Source organism: Chiloscyllium punctatum, chromosome 40 (assembly GCF_047496795.1).
Source record: "Chiloscyllium punctatum isolate Juve2018m chromosome 40, sChiPun1.3, whole genome shotgun sequence".
Lineage (NCBI taxonomy): Eukaryota > Metazoa > Chordata > Chondrichthyes > Orectolobiformes > Hemiscylliidae > Chiloscyllium > Chiloscyllium punctatum.
Window position 1 is genome coordinate 62,188,123 of NC_092778.1, and position 17,485 is coordinate 62,205,607.

The 17,485-nt window shown below is 39.3% G+C and overlaps 1 protein-coding gene across 4 annotated transcripts in view; it reads left to right on the forward strand.

The window, feature by feature from the left end:
- wdr90 (WD repeat domain 90) overlaps positions 1 to 17,485 on the forward strand; it is a 101,289-nt gene that overhangs the window by 32,848 nt on the left and 50,956 nt on the right. For all 4 annotated transcript variants that reach the window (XR_011954962.1, XM_072560093.1, XM_072560095.1 and 1 more), the window contains exons 3-12: positions 1,186 to 1,289; positions 2,208 to 2,384; positions 3,539 to 3,677; positions 6,375 to 6,545; positions 9,148 to 9,271; positions 11,313 to 11,383; positions 12,752 to 12,861; positions 14,883 to 15,116; positions 16,095 to 16,157; positions 16,527 to 16,595. Coding sequence is in view for 3 of the 4 variants with exons in the window: in XM_072560093.1 (XP_072416194.1) it covers positions 1,186 to 1,289; positions 2,208 to 2,384; positions 3,539 to 3,677; positions 6,375 to 6,545; positions 9,148 to 9,271; positions 11,313 to 11,383; positions 12,752 to 12,861; positions 14,883 to 15,116; positions 16,095 to 16,157; positions 16,527 to 16,595 (1,262 nt within the window). In the remaining variant the exon portion in view is untranslated. The remainder of the gene's footprint in view (positions 1 to 1,185; positions 1,290 to 2,207; positions 2,385 to 3,538; positions 3,678 to 6,374; positions 6,546 to 9,147; positions 9,272 to 11,312; positions 11,384 to 12,751; positions 12,862 to 14,882; positions 15,117 to 16,094; positions 16,158 to 16,526; positions 16,596 to 17,485) is intronic.

Below are 17,485 nucleotides of genomic sequence, written 5' to 3' on the forward strand. Positions count from 1 at the left end.
GAGGTGGCTCTGATGTACTGGTAATATGATTGGACCAGTAATCTCAAACTCCAGGCTAATGTTTTGGGTGATAAGAAACCCAAAGAGCTGTAGATGATGGAAATCAAACAAAACAAAACATTGGAAAATCTCAGCAGGTCTGGCAGCATTTGTGGATTGAAAGCAGACTTAACATTTTGTGTCTGGTGACCCTTCAGAAGTTCTGAAGGAGGATCACTGGACTCAATGTTAACTCTGCTTTCTCTTCTTGGATGCTGCCAGACCTGCTGAAATTTTGCAGCAATGTCCAGTGGTGTTAATATTGTGGAGGTATGGGTTCAAATCCCACCATGGCAGATGGTGAAATTTAAATTCAATAAAAATCAGGAAAAAAGGGAGGTGTTATAAAGTGATAGTGTGACCAATGTGGATTGTTGTCATCTGGATTGCAAATTTCCTTTAGCAAAGAAAAGCTGTCATCCTTATCTGGTCTGGCCAACATGTGACTCCAGACACACAACAAATGTTTTTTTATATTCATTCACTCATGGGGTGTGGGAAGTCGCTGGCTGCCCCAGCATTTATTACTCCTCATTAGATGTTCTTGATATTGTGGTGATGTGCTGCCAATGTGATAGATTCTTAATTTTAGATAATTAGGAATGGCCAATAAGTTAATAATGCCTGTATCCCAAGACACGCGCGCATTTTTGGAGCCTGTTTATCTAATGTGCATTCTATTGTAATTTTAGCTCTTTATCCTCTTCGATTCCTCTTCCAAATACTTACTATATTGACTGCCGAACTATTTCTCAATGTACAAATGATGCTGTACAAACCTACAAGCATATGGGGTGTATTGACCCTTTATTTTTCTGTGGATGCAGATTTCCATTGATGATTTATTCTGAATTCATGGTTTTCATTCTTGCAAAGATGTTCTTCGGCATTCTCTTGATTTTAAAATTTCTAAATACTTTCCCCTTAATCTTTTGGGAAACCGATTGATACTTTACAGATTATCTTGCCCATAATACAAAACTTTGCATGTAAAATCAGCTAAAATATAATGTTATAAATCACAATGGCCTCCCTTTTTGCTGTAAGTGGAAAGTGACATATATTGGTTTGAGACATCTAAAGTTATCTTTCAGTTTTATTTGTTGAGTTGTGCCTAAACTCGTTGAGTTTTTAATCTTGAATCAGTTTCAGAGTCTGTGTGGCAGCGTCCATATGTGAATGTCTTCAAGCACTTCAAATTGGAAGAATGGAAAAAGTCAACAAAAGAAGGGGATGTCACAGCTGTTATGGTACTATTTATTTTTCTATTTGAAATATCTTTCCACTTCCACAGATTGTTCTCTGGTAATTTTTCCTTTTAAATATTTTTATGTGTGAACTGACATGTTGAGGTTTTGCCTGATTTGAAAAGTGGAAAGCAGGTACTGGGCATGGAAAAGCCAAAGTGGGAGTTGCATTCAGGAAGTCTTCACTGGTCGATCTTTGTCTCAGTTGTTTCTCACACTCAGAATCCCTACGGTATAGAAGCAGGTCATTTGGTCTATCAAGTTCCCTCTGAAGAGTATCCCACCCAAATCCACTCCGCTACCCTATCCCTGCATTTCATATGGCCACTCTATCTAACCTGCTTATCTTTGGACTATGAGAGGAAACGCATGCAAACACTGGGAGAATGTGCAAACCTGAAAGTGGAATTGAATCAGGATCCCTGGCATTGAGAGGCAGCAGTACTAACCACTGAGTCATCCTACCTCTTTAGTAGAACTGGGAATTGTGCTGCAGGTGACCTTAACTGGAGGCCTGTGGAGAAGTCTCTGGCGTACCTTGGGTTGTGAGGAGGCCCAAAACTTCCATATAAGGCCTGAAACCGCCTCTTGACCCTTGATGAAGCCTAAAATAAGAGTGGGGATTTAACATTCAGTTTGCATTTAACATTCAGTTGTGACTTTTGACAGCTTTTGAAATGTCCTTTATGCATAGTAACTTCAGTTATTGAGGACAACAATCCACAAAGGATTCTATTCCTTATCTCTAATGATAGTCCATCTTGATTTGATTTTCAACCACAGTAATGTGGTCAAATGAAAGAACATTGGAAAATGTTATCTCAGATAACAAGTTATTGCAGTTGTAATTGCGGTATTTTCAGAAGTTTATCACTATTGTGTCATTAATTGATGGCTTTTTGCTCTGGATTCTCTTGCCAGGATAAAACCCTGAAGTGCACAGTATATCGCATCCGTGGACCCATCCCTCCTGGTAATTACATTCAGTTACCAAAAACTAGCACCCAATCTCTTGGACTAGTTGGTCGCTATCTCTACCTCCTGTTCAAACCAATTGTGTCCAAATACTTTGTGGTTCACTTTGATGCAGTCACTGAGGTATGTGCTGATTATTTCCTCCATTTATTGACATGACTGTTCTTTAACATTAGAATGATCTAATGCAGTTACTGAAAATGTGTATTATCATTCGAGTTATACCTGCAATATTCAGAAAGTTCATTCAAACGATTAAACTGTACCATCGTATTTCAGAAATGTTATGTTTCTAGGGGCAATGACAAATGTATAATTGGACCCAGTGTACAACCATTTACTTATTAATACTCAGTGTAAATTGAATCCAAATGCCAACATTTACTAATTGAAACTTCCAAATATTTTCAAATCATGTGATAATTCAGTCAAATCAGTCACCTTTAAATATGTTTAAAACAGCACTCCCCGTGAGTTATCATTTTTTATGTCCAACTCTGACTCGTTGGCAATCATTATCTGAAGGTGCTGACATATATGATACTGGTTTGTTTCATGGCTGGCAGTGGTAACATCTTGGTAACAGTTCCAGATAGCAGTCTTCACCTGTGAACCTGTATACCAGATTTTACTGAGGATCATTGCTGCTGAACCAGTTGTATTTGTAATTTTTGTTGTCCACGTTTCTTAGAAGTGATCATAGTTATGATCTAGAACATTTGCAAATATTCCCACCCTCTAAACTATATCTGACACCCTGATTTGGAATGGGTGTAGTTTATTGAATGTCCTACCATTGCATTAATAAATTGTTGTGTTACTTATGGTCTTGAAGCGATTGTGTAATTGTGAGATGAAGGAAATACATTAGATATTTTGGTAAATAGAGCAAAAATCAAGCTTTTTTTTTGATTAAGAGAAACCTTGTACTTTATTTTAAAAGTGTTGAAAATAACGTCCGATTTCCTTTCAGGTTATTCAAATGCATTAGAAAGAGCAGGCTTGTAAATACGTGGGCATATTTTTAAAAAAAATTATCTTTGCTGTTTCTCATTTATCTTGTCTTTTTTTTGTGTGTGCCATTTCACACTGCATTGCTATGATACCCAAACAAAGATATAAGTATAGAGAAGAATTTGTTTTGTGATCATAAATACAATTTTGGAAGTGAAATTCTGTCTAATGGTTTGGAATGGTTGATTGGGTTGTGCTATCTTTTGATAGGCAAGTCGTTCTTTGCAGTGCTTCTGTGAATTGTTAACTCTGTTTCTCTCCAGGGAAGTCAAGTTATACGTATTTCGTTCTCCAACCTCTTCAAAGAGTTCAAATCTACAGCCACATGGCTCCAGTTCCCCTTTGTTTGTGGTGCAGTGGAAGGCTCTGTGTATAATACTACTGCAAAGACTGCAAAGCAAGGTACTTTGGGAACAGTGTTTACTTTGTTTACCATTCTTTCCTTAGTTGTAGAAGCTCCTCAGTTGCTCATCTTTGTGAAAATCAGCATCAGTTTTTCTATGGTTCCCTTTGAACAAATTGCCAAAACATTGTATAGCTACTTGTATATTGTTCTCACATTTTATTATGATAACTGGGCATCAAGGTACAGAAAAAAGTTCAGTGTCTGAGATTTAATGATTCTCAAGAAAAAAAAAATGCTAGTACAACAGGAAGGGAAATGTACAAAATAAATCTTTATTCACAAGTATTATATTCAATTAATCAATACTGATGTACTTATGAGGACCTGAACTGATTTTTATTTTGTGGGAATTTTTTTGTTGTTGCTTTTTGTTATCTTTATAGCACTCTGGTTATTTTAAAATTTGAGAAATGCCGTGATTTAAGAATGTTAACTGAAAAGTGGTGCTTATGGTGAGAGTTTTCAAATAAAGATTGGATCAGTTTTATATTGGTCTTTTTCAAGCTACCCACAAAATTCTCAGGAAAACTGAGAGGAGGTATTTTTCTTTGAAGGTCTGTGCAATTCTCTTTCCCAGAAAACAGAAGGTCACTGGATTTATTTGAGATTGGGTCCTTGAATTTATTCCAGGCTGAGTTTGACAGATTTTGAGACAAAAAGGCATCAAATGTTATTGGGGGAGTGATAGGAAAGTGGAGATGAGATCACATTCAAGTTAACCAGAACTGATCGAATGATGAACAAGCTTAAAATGGAGGAACTGGGAGAATGAAATAGAAAGCAGAATGTGTGGATGTATAGTCAAGGTAACTGTGGAAGTCTTTGTGTTTGTAGTGGATATTGGTGGCTAGCCTATCCCCAGAAATGGAAACCAATGTCAGGGAAGGGAGGAGTCAGAAATGAACCAGGTAAAGATGAGAGTAGGATGGAAATTGGAAGCGAAATTAAACTTTTCCAATTCCAGACGAGAGATTATGTCATTGATACATCAGAGAAGGAGATTTGAGTGGAAGCAGGAATGTTCCATGTACAGCAGCACCCCCGGCCCAAAAGAGACAAATATAGCTGGGAGCAATGCGGGTACCCATGGCAACTATTTGACATGAAGAAATTGGGTGGAGTTAAAAGTGAAGTTATTCAAAGTGAGAGCGAGCTTGGTCAGGCAGTGGTGGCGGTGGATGGGGACAGTTCAGGCCTTTTTTCCAGGGAAATGTGGGTGGAGCCCCCTCTGACACAAAAAACGAATCATGGAAGTAAGTGAGAAGGGACTTGGCGAGAGGAGAAAGAATTGAGTCAAGGTAGGATGCGATGATTTCTGTGGGGCAGCAGCAGGCGGAAACAATGGGTCTGCCTGGGCAGTCATGCTTGTGGATTTTGTGAAGGATGTAGAAGTGGGCTTTGCATGGTTGGGGGAACTATGAGCCTGAAGGCAGTGGGGAGAGAGATCACTGGATGAAATGAGATTAGTGATTCTTATGGACATAATGACCTGATGCCCCATGATGGGATCATGATCGGGGAGATGGAATGAATTACCTGGGAGCTGTCACTTAGCCTCTGCAATTAGAGATCAGTCCAGCAGATGACAGCAGCACCATCCTTGTCGGCAGGCTTGATTAGAAAGTCAGGGTTGGCTCTCAGAGCACGGGTGCAGTCAGTTCAGAGGGAGATAGGCTCGAATATGTAAGATGGAGGCAAAGAAATTGAGGTAAGCACTGTCACTTCAATGAACAGGAAGACTGCAGATAAATGGCCAGATAGAGGTATCCAAGGAGAAGGAGAGTGTTGGAGGAGACAAGTGAAGGGATCTGTGGGATGGGGATAGCACTCTTGCTCAAATGGGTGTGGAGGCAGAAGAAAAGTTCATTGTCATGTCATACCTGAAATACATTGAAGTGGGGGTGCAGAGGGATAAAGTACAGACATTCAGCATCAGAAATCAAAAGGAATATCCATTCCTTTTTCTGCCCAGCTGTTTTGTTTTTCAGACTGTGCGCCATCTTCACCTGTTGTTAACGCATTCCCATTCCCCACCCCACTCTTTCTCTGACATATATGCTAACCTTTTCCTTGCTGCAATCAGTTCTGAAGAAGTATCACTGATTAACTCTGATTTCTCTTCATAGATGCTACCAGATCTGCTGAGTTTTTCCAGCAATTTCTGATTTTATTTCTGATTTCCAACATGTGCGGTTCTTTGGGTTTTTTGTTTTGGTTTTACCAGCTTTCTTCAGAGGAGTGCTACTCTTGCATGTACTAATGTTCTATGAAGCATCCTGAACTGAAGGTAAACTTAGTTAAGGAGTCAATTTCCTCAGAAGCTGTTCATGCCTTCAAACACAGGGATAGACAAAAGCTTTTCCAGTGTAGTCCACATCTTTTAAAAATTACATTTGGTTTGGGTAGCCTCAATTTGGTTTAATGGGGTCTGTGTTTAAATTTATCTACTTTAAGCAAGCAGTGCTATGTTTTTAAACAAATAGTTTGTGTTGTTGGTTTATAAATGTCCCTTTTTACCAACTGTCTTTTTGTAACCTTTTTTTATCATTATTTATTATTCTATTGATGCGTGTAAATTTAAATTATTTTACGGAGAAATAGGTTTTCCCGTTATGACTGGGTACAAATTTTATCAAGTAGGTGTTGGCATCTAATTGCTTCAGAGAGTGCATGTCATCTTTTCCTTTATACAGACCTTGTGGGCCTTGCACCTCCTGGTGTAAAGTGGACATGCCTAATGATGGACCTTCAGTATCTTCTGTCATTTTATTTGAACCGACACTACAGCCACCTAAAAAGCATTAAGCTCTGTTCCAACATGTTTGTCAAAAATATCTTCACCAGTGACCTGGTATTTGAGCCAAGTAAGTGATAATATTCCTGTTGGGCTGTGAAGTTGTCATGGATCTTGGTGTAATCAGACATTTGTGGAATGCATTGACCTAACTGCACAATATGCATGTAGACATGGTCTGTGTTTGTGCAGGTTTGAAAGTTTGGATGAAGGGAAAAAAATTACAATAATCAGAAAATCATGATAATTACTGATGTGGAATACAATCTGACTCATTTTTGTTAATCCATCCAAAATGATCCTCAATTTCCTATGCTTCGAGCGTAACCCTCATAGCTTTCGTTTGAAGTTTTCTTTGCCTGTATGTGTCCCTTAAGACTCAGCAATTGGACCTGGACATGGCACTTGAGATGTATTCTATCCAGCACACTATGCAGCTTGGTTTCACCCTCCTGTTTTCTGTTTTACTGATTTCGTTAGGTTCAACATTGTAGTGGGCTAAGCAAAATCAACCCTTTTTTGGGGTCATCATACCTTTCAGCTTCACACTTTTCTATTCAAGTAACAATAGGCCTGCACTGTCATTAGAGTTGATTGATGGTGGTTTAACCTGAGGGCGACCATGCATCAGGTGAGATGAGAGGTTGCAAAGGAGAGTCCCTTCATGGTTACCTCAGCTGGTGTGAGAATTAAACCCATGCTGTTGGCGTCACTCTGTATTGTAAACCAGCCAAATGAGCTAGCTGACCCCTTTCAAGGAATATGTGTATTTGGAATATCTTACTCTTTTTTGAAATAAATTTTGTCTCCAATATTTCTTCTCACTCATTCTATTCAATTAATTCGGTAATCTCAGACCCTAATTCTACAATTACATTGTTCCTTCTGGTTGGCAAATTTTATCATTTTGCATTTCTGAATCCAACTCATCTATCTCTTGTTGGAAATGGACATTTCCTGGCACTTGTGTGACGTGATATTTGCCACTTAATCAACTCAAGCCTGAAAGTTGTCCAGGTCTTGTTGCGAATGGGCATGAGCTTCTTAATGTGACAAAGGTGATGATAGCTTTGAAAACTTGGATTCAAAAGTGGAGAAAAAGGTGGGTTTTGGTTTTCAGTTTTGTGAAGAGTTGCTTTTAACAAGATTGGGAAGTCATTTTTGAACAGTGGCTATACAAAAAAAAGCAATTCCAAGCAATCATGTGACTTCAACTAAATGAACAACTATCCACCTAAGGAGATAATCACTCAGGTGTTTGCTGACTCGAGCTTAAGAAAAAGGTTGAAAGGGTCCCAGAGTAAGTTAATTCAAACAGAAGCTGGTTTATTTTGAAAGAAGAGGCCGTCTACAGCTGAGGCTCAGTTATTAGCAGACCAAACAGTCTAGGCTAGTGAAAAATCCTGAGTTGTTTATAAGAATGTCAGAAACAGAAGGCTATACAAGTATCAAAGAATAAGATATCCTCCAAGGTTCTTGAAGGCGAGGTTAAGAAGAACATCTTACCTAAGAAGTGAGCTGAGTTAACAGCTTAAGGTCTCAGTTAATGTAGACATTAACTACATAAAATAGAAATGAGAGAATGTCAAAATTTATTCACTAATGTTTTGACGTCTATAAGGTTATTGCTGAGAGTAAAAGGATTGAATGTTCCTTTGATAATTTTAACATGTTCATTTCAAATAAGTCTTGTACAGTCTAGTTATAGTTTGCATGTTTTTATCCATTCATGGGATGAGGGCGTCGCTGGCTAGGCAGCATTTATTGCCCAACCCTAATTGCCCATTGCCGTGGGTCTGGAGTCACATGGAGGCCAGACCAGGTAAGGACGGCAGCTTCCTTCCCTAAAGGGCATTAGTGAGATGGGTTTTTCCGACAATGGATTCATGGTCATCATTAGACTCTTAATTCCAGATTTCTATTGAATTCAAATTCCACTCCCTGCCATTGTGTGATAAACTTTGTTCTTTGTTAAAATTACTTTGGCACCCTCGTTTGAATGTATTCAATGACTGACAACCAGAGTAAACTAGTAGCAGAAATAAAATTTATAGCCTATCAAGCCAAGTCCCGCTCTGGGATCTGACATGTCTAATGATGAGCTGGATTTATAACACTGAAAACTTGCAGGTTTAGATTAGATTACTTACAGTGTGGAAACAGACCCTTTGACCCAAAAAGTCCACACCGACCCGCCAAAACGCAACCCATCTAAACCCATTCCCTGACATTTACCCCTTCACCTAACACTACGGGCAATTTAGCATGGTCAGTTCACCTAACCTGCACATTTTTGGGCTATGGGAGGAAACAGGAGCACCCGGAGGAAACCCACGCAGACACGGGGAGAATGTGCAAACTCCACACAGTCAGTCGCCTGAGGTGGGAATTGAACCCGGGTCTCTGGTGCTGTGAGGCAGCAGTGCTAACCACTGTGCCACCGTGCTGCCCACAATGTTGTATTGAACATTGATGATTCAACAATTCTGACTTTCTAATAGAGGAAAACTAACTGAAAACTAACCAGGACATTGTGGTGAAATCAATAGGTCTGGCTCTTTGTTTTACAATTTCTGAAATAAGCAAATGGATATATATGCTTTCTGCTAAAGTAAAGTTGAATAATGTAATTGTGCCATCTCAATGAATTATTCCTTACCTACAACTTTTAGGTGTGACGGCCTTTAAGGCCAAACGGGCTGGACTGGTGCTGCATGACGTCTCCCCAATGCCTCGAGAAATGGCTTTCCTGGTGCCCAAAGGAGAAACTTGGCATGATATTTATGATGATATCAGGTTAGCTTCGTTGTGCCTTAAGAGTGAATACTCTATTAGTGATGTCATATTTAAAAGAATTTAATTAGCTTAATACATTGAGATCTTTGGGACAGTTTAAAATGGCGAGTTTGGAGAAGATTTGTGACTCAGGTTGAGGTTTTGGCTGTAAGTTTGCTTGCTGAGCTTCAATTGAGTGTATCTGAAATACAGTCACTTGCATCTAGGCAAGTTCATCACCAATTTGTTTACAGCCAGTTCCTGTTTATGACTGACCAGACACTGCTATTTTGATTGTATTGCTTGAGGAATCATTTTGGTAAAAACACTAGATTGCCCCTGCCCTGTAACACTCCTTTGAATAGTGCCAGGCAATCTTTTTTTGACTATCTGTGGAGGTGAAGAAAGGGGGAGTTTATTGGTGAATGGTTTAATGTTCCTACAACAGACAGAGTCTTTGGAGCATTGCCTCAGCACTTTACAAATCCTTCACTTAGGTTATAGCCCTGAAATTCCACACACTTTGATTGTATCCCCATCACATCAACACACACTGTCAGACAAAAAAAAATGGATGCTGAGGTAAAGGAGGAGTCATTATGAAGGGTGACCAAATGCTTGATCAAAGAAGTGATTTTTACACGGAGAAGAAGTTATGAAGGGAATTTCAGAGCTTGGAACATTGATGGCTGAAAGTATAGCCATTAGTCGTACACAAGGAGATGACGGATAGTATGAGGTAAGAGTCGAAGAGAAATAAATCAAGTAGAGTTTATAAGACTGAGGAAATTATGGAGGTATAGAAAAGGAAAAGACGAAGGAAGTGATTTCAGACTGTCACCTGGGTATATCAAACTTGAATATTATTGAAAATGCATGTTACTGAAGCTTTTTGTTTTGCAGTCATCAGGGTAAATGCAAGAGTGCAACATTTCAAGTAATGTACACACTATATATGGCCATCAAAGCATGCTGATCAATTGAAAAATTGACTCTGACTGAAGTGTTGCCATGGAAATGGCAGTAGGGCATCCCTAGTTCTTGGAAAATTCAAAAAAGCATATTCCTCTTGTTAACATCAAACAAGTGTATGCATGCATATGTCACTTCTAACAAGAATAAATGGGCTCAACTGATTATCTTAAATTGATCCACAGTGTAGCTTTTGGACAAATGGGCATGTGTGACTTAGTGTTCAGAACAGAATTTTGGATGAGCTGACGTTAACAAAGCATGCGGGACTGACCAGCTGAATATAGTTGACCAGATGAATACTGAAGGCTGGAGGTGTCAAAGCGATGGATAAGAGATTGAGCACTTGGCAGATGGAGATATGAATGTTTTGGAGATGGAAATCAACAGACTTTGCAATAGAAAGGATCTAGACTTAGAGTAGAATCTTTGTATCCAAACAGTCTTGTTCAGTTGTAAATAGCTGTTCAGGAAAGAAATGGATTTGGTTACAAAGAAACAAATTTCACAAACTCAGAATTTCCCCAAAGTGTTTGTCATCTAATTAATTGCTTTGCAAGTGCACTCTTTTGTTGCTTTGTAAGCAAGTGCAGCTGCTTAGGCACAGCAATGCCCTAAAAGCAATTGGATGTTTTTTGGGGGATAATTGTTTGTCAAGATGCTGCTATAAATCATTTTTTTAAAATTAGAATTATATTTTGTGTAACTGACCAGGGAAATGAGACCTGGTCAAATGAAAATTGGAAAAGATAATACCTCTAGAAAAATAATAGGGCTATTTTTAACTCCCAAAATGGGTGAATTTCTGTCAGATGGAATTTAAAATTTTTAGCAAACTGAAACTAAGTTGAACTAGCCTGCATCTATTTTGAGGTTTTGGATCCCATTGGGTTTTACCTCCCATATGAGCCTTCTCATGTTCTACTTCATCTAACCCCATCAACATAGCCTTGTAATGTGTTTCTCCCTGTCATGCTTTTCTTTAAATGCATCAATGCAAAATAGATTTGACTACATCTTATTTGGCTTCATATCAAACTGCGTCGCTCCACCTTGATTGATTGTATCTGGTTTGTATGTTTACCTCCAGGTTCCCATCAGATGGAACTAAGATGCCATTTGACTCCATTCAAAAGGGAAAGTCCAGCCCACGTAAAAAAGGTTAGAGGCGCAGTTAGCCTGAAATGAAAAAAATGGTGAAGGTCTTGAACAGTGTTCATTATATGTTATCACAAGATCCTTGTGTATATGGCAGTCATTCTTCGACCTCTTCTATAGGGCTCTAAAACTCCTACTACATGTAGAGCTGTCTCAAGGCTCTTGAGTAGTACCATCAATGTTGTTTTAAGATGGATTCTCTGCATCAGCTGGGAGGACAGGCAGAGTGACATCCTTGAAGGAACCAATAACGCCAGCATCAAGGCCATGATCATCTAAAACAGCTCTGCTGTTTCAGCCACATGCTTATGATGCCTGAGTGCTGAGCAGCAAAACAAATCATCTTCATCCAGCTCAGGGAAGGCACTCAACTGAGAGGATGTTAAAGAAAACATTTCAAAGACTCCTTAAAGGCTCAAGAAATACAACACAGGTGTCAATGCAAGGGAGACCCTCTTCACAAGAAACTGAGTTGAAGGAAGCACCTGTATGAAGGGACGCAGTTGTTTGAGAAGACCCATTGGCAAGAGGAAGTACAGAAAAGGAACCGGAGTGAAGAGTGCCAGTAACTTCAAGGCCAAGGACCACTTCCATCTCCCAGAAACACCTTTTAAATGTGTGGGCAGAAGTGCAGCTGTAGGATTGGGCTCATCAGCTGCATAAGGGCTCTCAGAATCCATGACCACTGACATTGAATTTCCAAGATGGGCAATCATACTCGTTAAAGAGTGATCACCGACAATGATGTGATGAGTTGTATTATTTTCATTCTCATTGTAATTTCAAAAATGCTTCTTTGACATCTCAATATGTGTGTAACTTGGCAGTGCGAAGGCCAAATCCTGCAGGAGGCTGTCATGGATTATTAGACATTCATTAATACTGGATTAGTGGTGCTGGAAGAGCACAGCAGTTCAGGCAGTATCCAACGAGCAGCGAAATCGACGTTTCGGGCCCAAAGGGCTTTTGCTCGAAACGTCGATTTCGCTGCTCGTTGGATGCTGCCTGAACTGCTGTGCTCTTCCAGCACCACTAATCCAGTATTTGGTTTTCAGCATCTGCAGTCATTGTTTTTACCTTATTCATTAATACTGTCTACAATTGGACTTTTGAAATGTAACTTTTTAACTATTTAATGTAGTTTCATTTAATGTAATTGTTTATTGGTAGTTTAAGTGTAATTGTAGGCTTCAATAATCCTTAATAAACTTAACTTTTTATTTTGATGCCTTTGATGTCTCTCATGTACACCAACCCAACTCTGCACATAGAATAAATCCATTGCTATCTTTGGCCTAGTCTAAAATATTTAACAAGTTGTTCCTCAAAAGTACCAATAATATATTTTCTTTTTAATCTTTCTGTATCTAGGTCATCCAACACATTGCACTCCGGTTAGAGCAAATCCACCCACTGTGAGTGTCAGTAAGGCAGTACAAGACAGAGTTTCTCTCATCCAACAAATTACCAGCCCAGAGACTGTGAGTACCTGAGAAAAGTTGGCACACTACTTACTCCAAGTTTAAGTACTCAAATTTATGGAGTGCCTTAGTTCCTTCTCAAAATGCCTGCAGATTTTAGTGAATTCTATTCTTACATGCAAAAGCAACAACACAGTTCAACATGTCAGGAGATCTTGAAGCACTCAACTCCAGGGCAATCTTTTAAAATTAAGTAATAGTTGCGAGTAGAGCTATATGACAGGCAGTGTTGGCAGAGCAAGGTCAATCAGTGATGATATAAGTGGTATTGAGGGAAGTATCTGCAAGACAAACTGGAAGAAGGGTGGGGAGGTGAACTTTGTTTTTGCAAAGTGCCATACAATCTTTTATGTCTTTCTCAGAGATCAAACTGGACTTATCATTTCGGTAAAGATTAGATTAGATTAGATTACTTACAGTGTGAAAACAGGCCCTTCAGCCTAACAAATCCACACTGACCCGCCGAAGAGCAAACCACCCAGACCCATTCCCCTACACTTAACACTACGGGTAATTTAGCATGCCAATTCACCTAAACTGCACATCTTTTGGACTGTGAGAGGAAACCGGAGCACCCGGAGGAAACCCATGCAGACACTGGGAGAATGTGCAAACTCCACACAGTCGCCAAAGGTGGAAATTGAACCCAGGTCTCTGGCGCTGTGAGGCAGCAGTGCTAACCACTGTGCCACCGTGCCACCCAAAACCATCTCGTTGGGGAATTGAACCCCGGTCTCCCGTGTGACAGGCGGGGATACTAACCACTATACTAACGAGGAAATGAGAAAATGTCACATTAATCATCCCTGACAACAAAGGTCTCAGTCTGCTACGCTAGTAAAGTAGACAGAAGCGCTTAAGTTCTAGAATGGGTACATGAATAAGAAGGGTTTGGAGGGATACGGGCCGGGTGCTGGCAGGTGGGACTAGATTGGGTTGGGATATCTGGTCGGCATGGACGGGTTGGACCAAAGGGTCTGTTTCCATGCTTTACATCTCTGTGACTCTAATTATTACTTTAAACTTTCGTTGGCATCCTAGTTGAGGATGCATGTCTTCAGTTTGTGCATCTCTTCAGAGTGCAATCTATGCCCCACTCTGTGATCTCTTGTTCCAATTATAATGTAACCATTAGTAAGTTATGCACTTGTGTGGAAATAAAAAGAGGCTAGCTCCTAATCCATATACAAAATTTTATTGCATTTTTTTTACAGACAAGAATGACATTGTTAATGCAGAACAGAGAAGAATTTATAGAAACATTAGCTGGAATACTTTAAGCAAAATAAATTAAATCTCCAAGCATTTACTGATGTATGCAGTGCTTGGGTAAATCTCATTGATGTCAGATTTTAGGAATGTATGAGCAGGAATAGGTCATCCAACCCCTCAAGTCTGTTCTTGGTCTAAACTTCATCCACCCACATTAGCTCCTATATCCCCCAACATTGTTGGAAAGCAAAACTTTATCCATCTCAGATACACATTTATCATTTAAACTGGAATATGTTGCTTTTCGTAGGAGAGTTTTCCACCCTTCTGCCACCTTTTGTGTGAAAATATATTTCCTATCTTCTACCTTGATAGACTCATATCTGATTTTGAGATAATGCTCCACCAGTAAAATAAAAAGGTGCTTTTGGGCTACCTTACTAATTCCTTATAGAATCTTGGGAACCTTAATCAAGTCATCCCCTTAATTTTCTGTGTTGCAATGAGTTCAAGCCTGTTTTATGTGTACTCTACTTGTAATTTAGTAGTCTTTATGTGAATCCTCTTCATTGTAGTCTTTTGTAATTTTCCCTGATTTTGGTTGTTAGAAACTATTTCACTTCATCACCTGTGCTGGACATTCATTAACCTTGGGAGACTGCAGATTCTGTGGGAGAATGCTATTTTCCAATCTTTGCTCAAATTAAGAATGCAATTATTTTCAATGTATAAGTTTTCTCTTTTTGAGAAACTCTCAAAATATAAGTAATTAAGCTCTTTAGTTTCTTGCTGTATTCTTCCCCTTCCAGGTTCCTTCTAGACGTTGGCGATCCTCTCAGATCATTACAAACATCCCAAAAGTACACTTGGATACTATTGTATCACCCCATCGTGACAAAGATAGCAGAGAATGTGGGGATGAAGCCATAGCTATAAGTAATGAAAGTGCAAAATTAATTCCAGCGGATGATGGTGGAATTCATGTCTTTGCAAGTCAACGTGGTAGAGTTCCGGTTGCTAAGTGCAGTGGTGATACAGAGGAGGTGAGTCCTAAAGTTGCGCGTTCTTACTGTTGCATTTTGCAACCTGAATTTGCATTCTAATTCCAGAGCATAATTTTGGAAATTTTTTTTGTCACATTGAACCAAACAGATCTAACACAAGTATTACCTGTATTATTCTCCTCTATCCATCTTAGGATTGGAGAATAGAGAAAGAGCGTTTTGATGCTAGCTGGAACGAATTGTGAAGGAGAGTTTTCCCTTTTACTTAACTCCCCTGATTTCTTCCTTTCTATAGAAAGTCTTGGATTCTGTTCATCACTGTCCTACAGTATTCGAGCTGTGATTAGAAGTTTAATTACTGCTGCATCATGGACAGTTTTCAAATGCTGGAAGCTTTGTGTATATTTTGCAAGCAGTATCAATTATTGCTGGAGAGGCATTTGCTGCAAATAACATTGTTTCTCTTCCTTTAAAATGGGGGAACTGTTATTTCTTAGAATGAAATTATTAGGGGTCACGAGTTCAAGGTGAGAGCGGGAAAGTTTAAGTGAAATATGTGTGGAAAGTTCTTTACGCAGAAGGTGGTGGGTACCTGGTACATGGCAGTGGAAGTGGTAGAGGCAGGCACGATAGTGTCCTTTAAGATATATCTCAACAGACACATGAATGGGCAGAGAGCAGAGGGATACAGATCCTTGGAAAATAGACAACAGGTTTAGATAGAGGATCTGGATGGGCACAGGCTTGGAGGGCTGAAGGGCCTGTTTCTGAGCTGTAATTTTCTTTGTTTTTCTTTGAAATTGTCATTCTCCATACAGAGATTCCAATGAAAGTCAATTTTATTCTGTCCCACAGTGTTTTTGCTCCACCTCACCATTAATGTTCTAAATATTTAATGCACCCCCAAAGCACGATATTGCGTTCAAACATGATTGTGCTTCCTTGTTAAGAATCTCAGATCTTCATATCCAATTACATGTTGCATAATATAAAAAGTCATATGCCCTTGTTTTTCAGGTTGTAAGCACTAAGGTTCCTACACCTACCAGGTTTATTTGCCAGAAGTTTAAGGACCCTAAGGTAGGTCACTTGACCTGAAGATTTCCTTGGTCCAACAAAGTAGACCTTGCAGTTCTCTATACCCCAAAAATGCACTACTGTTTCCCTGCCTAACAATTCCTAGATGCCTTTTAGATTCTGACCACCTCCTCTCCTTTTGCACGTTTTGTCCATTCCAGTTATGTTTTGGATCTCTCGCAATATTTTTACCTTTGTGAACAATTTTCATAGGATCCCTCCATAACTGATGTGGCATTTCACTGAATTATCTTTGTTCTCAGCAACTCAGGAGATGGAAGTTTTGGAATTTTCTGTTCAAGTTGCTTCACATTTTTAAAGATTAAACTTCATTGTAAATTTATCCGTTCTCTATACAACTATTCTTTGTAGGGGCTGCAGCCAGACCCAATTCTGAAACTAAAGAAGATTATTGGCTTTGGAGGTTGCACGATGAAATGTGTAAGTGTCTTAAATCTAACACTGTCAAATGGTGTAGAGGAATAACATCTTGTTTTGCTTTTTCACTTCTTTGTCTTTACTTTTGCCTTGGTCTCATTTTTACCTACTTTAAGCAAAGTCAGATCATCGGGAGAAGCTACTAGCTGCTTTTTGTTGCAGACAAGGCTGTAAGATATAGGAGCAGAATTAGGTCTTTTTGGCCCATCGTGTTTGCTGTGCCATTCAGTCATGGCTGATATGTTTCTCAACATCATTGTCCTATCTTCTACCCATTGTCTTTGATCCCTTTACTGATCAAGAACCGATCTGTTCTTGTTTTTAATATACTCATTGACTTGGCCTCCACAGCCCCTGTGGCAATAAGTTCTACAGATTCGCTAGAATCTGGCTGAAGAAATTCCTCCTCATCTTCACTCTAAAGGGTTGTCCCTTCACTCTTGGGTTCTGCCTTTTGGTCCCAGTCTCTCCAACTATTGGAAACATCTTTTCCATATCCACTTTATCTAGACCTGTCAGTTTTCTCTAAGTTTCAAAGAGATTCCTCTTAAATTCTTTTGAACTCTGAGTACAGACCTAGGGTCCTCAATTGCACCTTATATGTCAAGCTCTTCATCCCTGGGGTCATTCTTGTAAATCTGTTTAGGACCATCTCCAAAACCAGCACATCCTTCCTTGGATACAAGTCCCAAAACTGCTCACAATATTCTAAATGTGGTCTGACCAGAGCTTTATACAGCCTCAGCAGTATGTACACGCTCTTATATTTCAGTCCATTCAAAATCAATTGTTAGATTGTATTTGCCTTCCTAAAAGTTACACGGAAAGACTGAAGCGACTGGGCTTGTATACCCTTGAGTTTAGAAGACTGAGAGGGGATCTGATTGAAACGT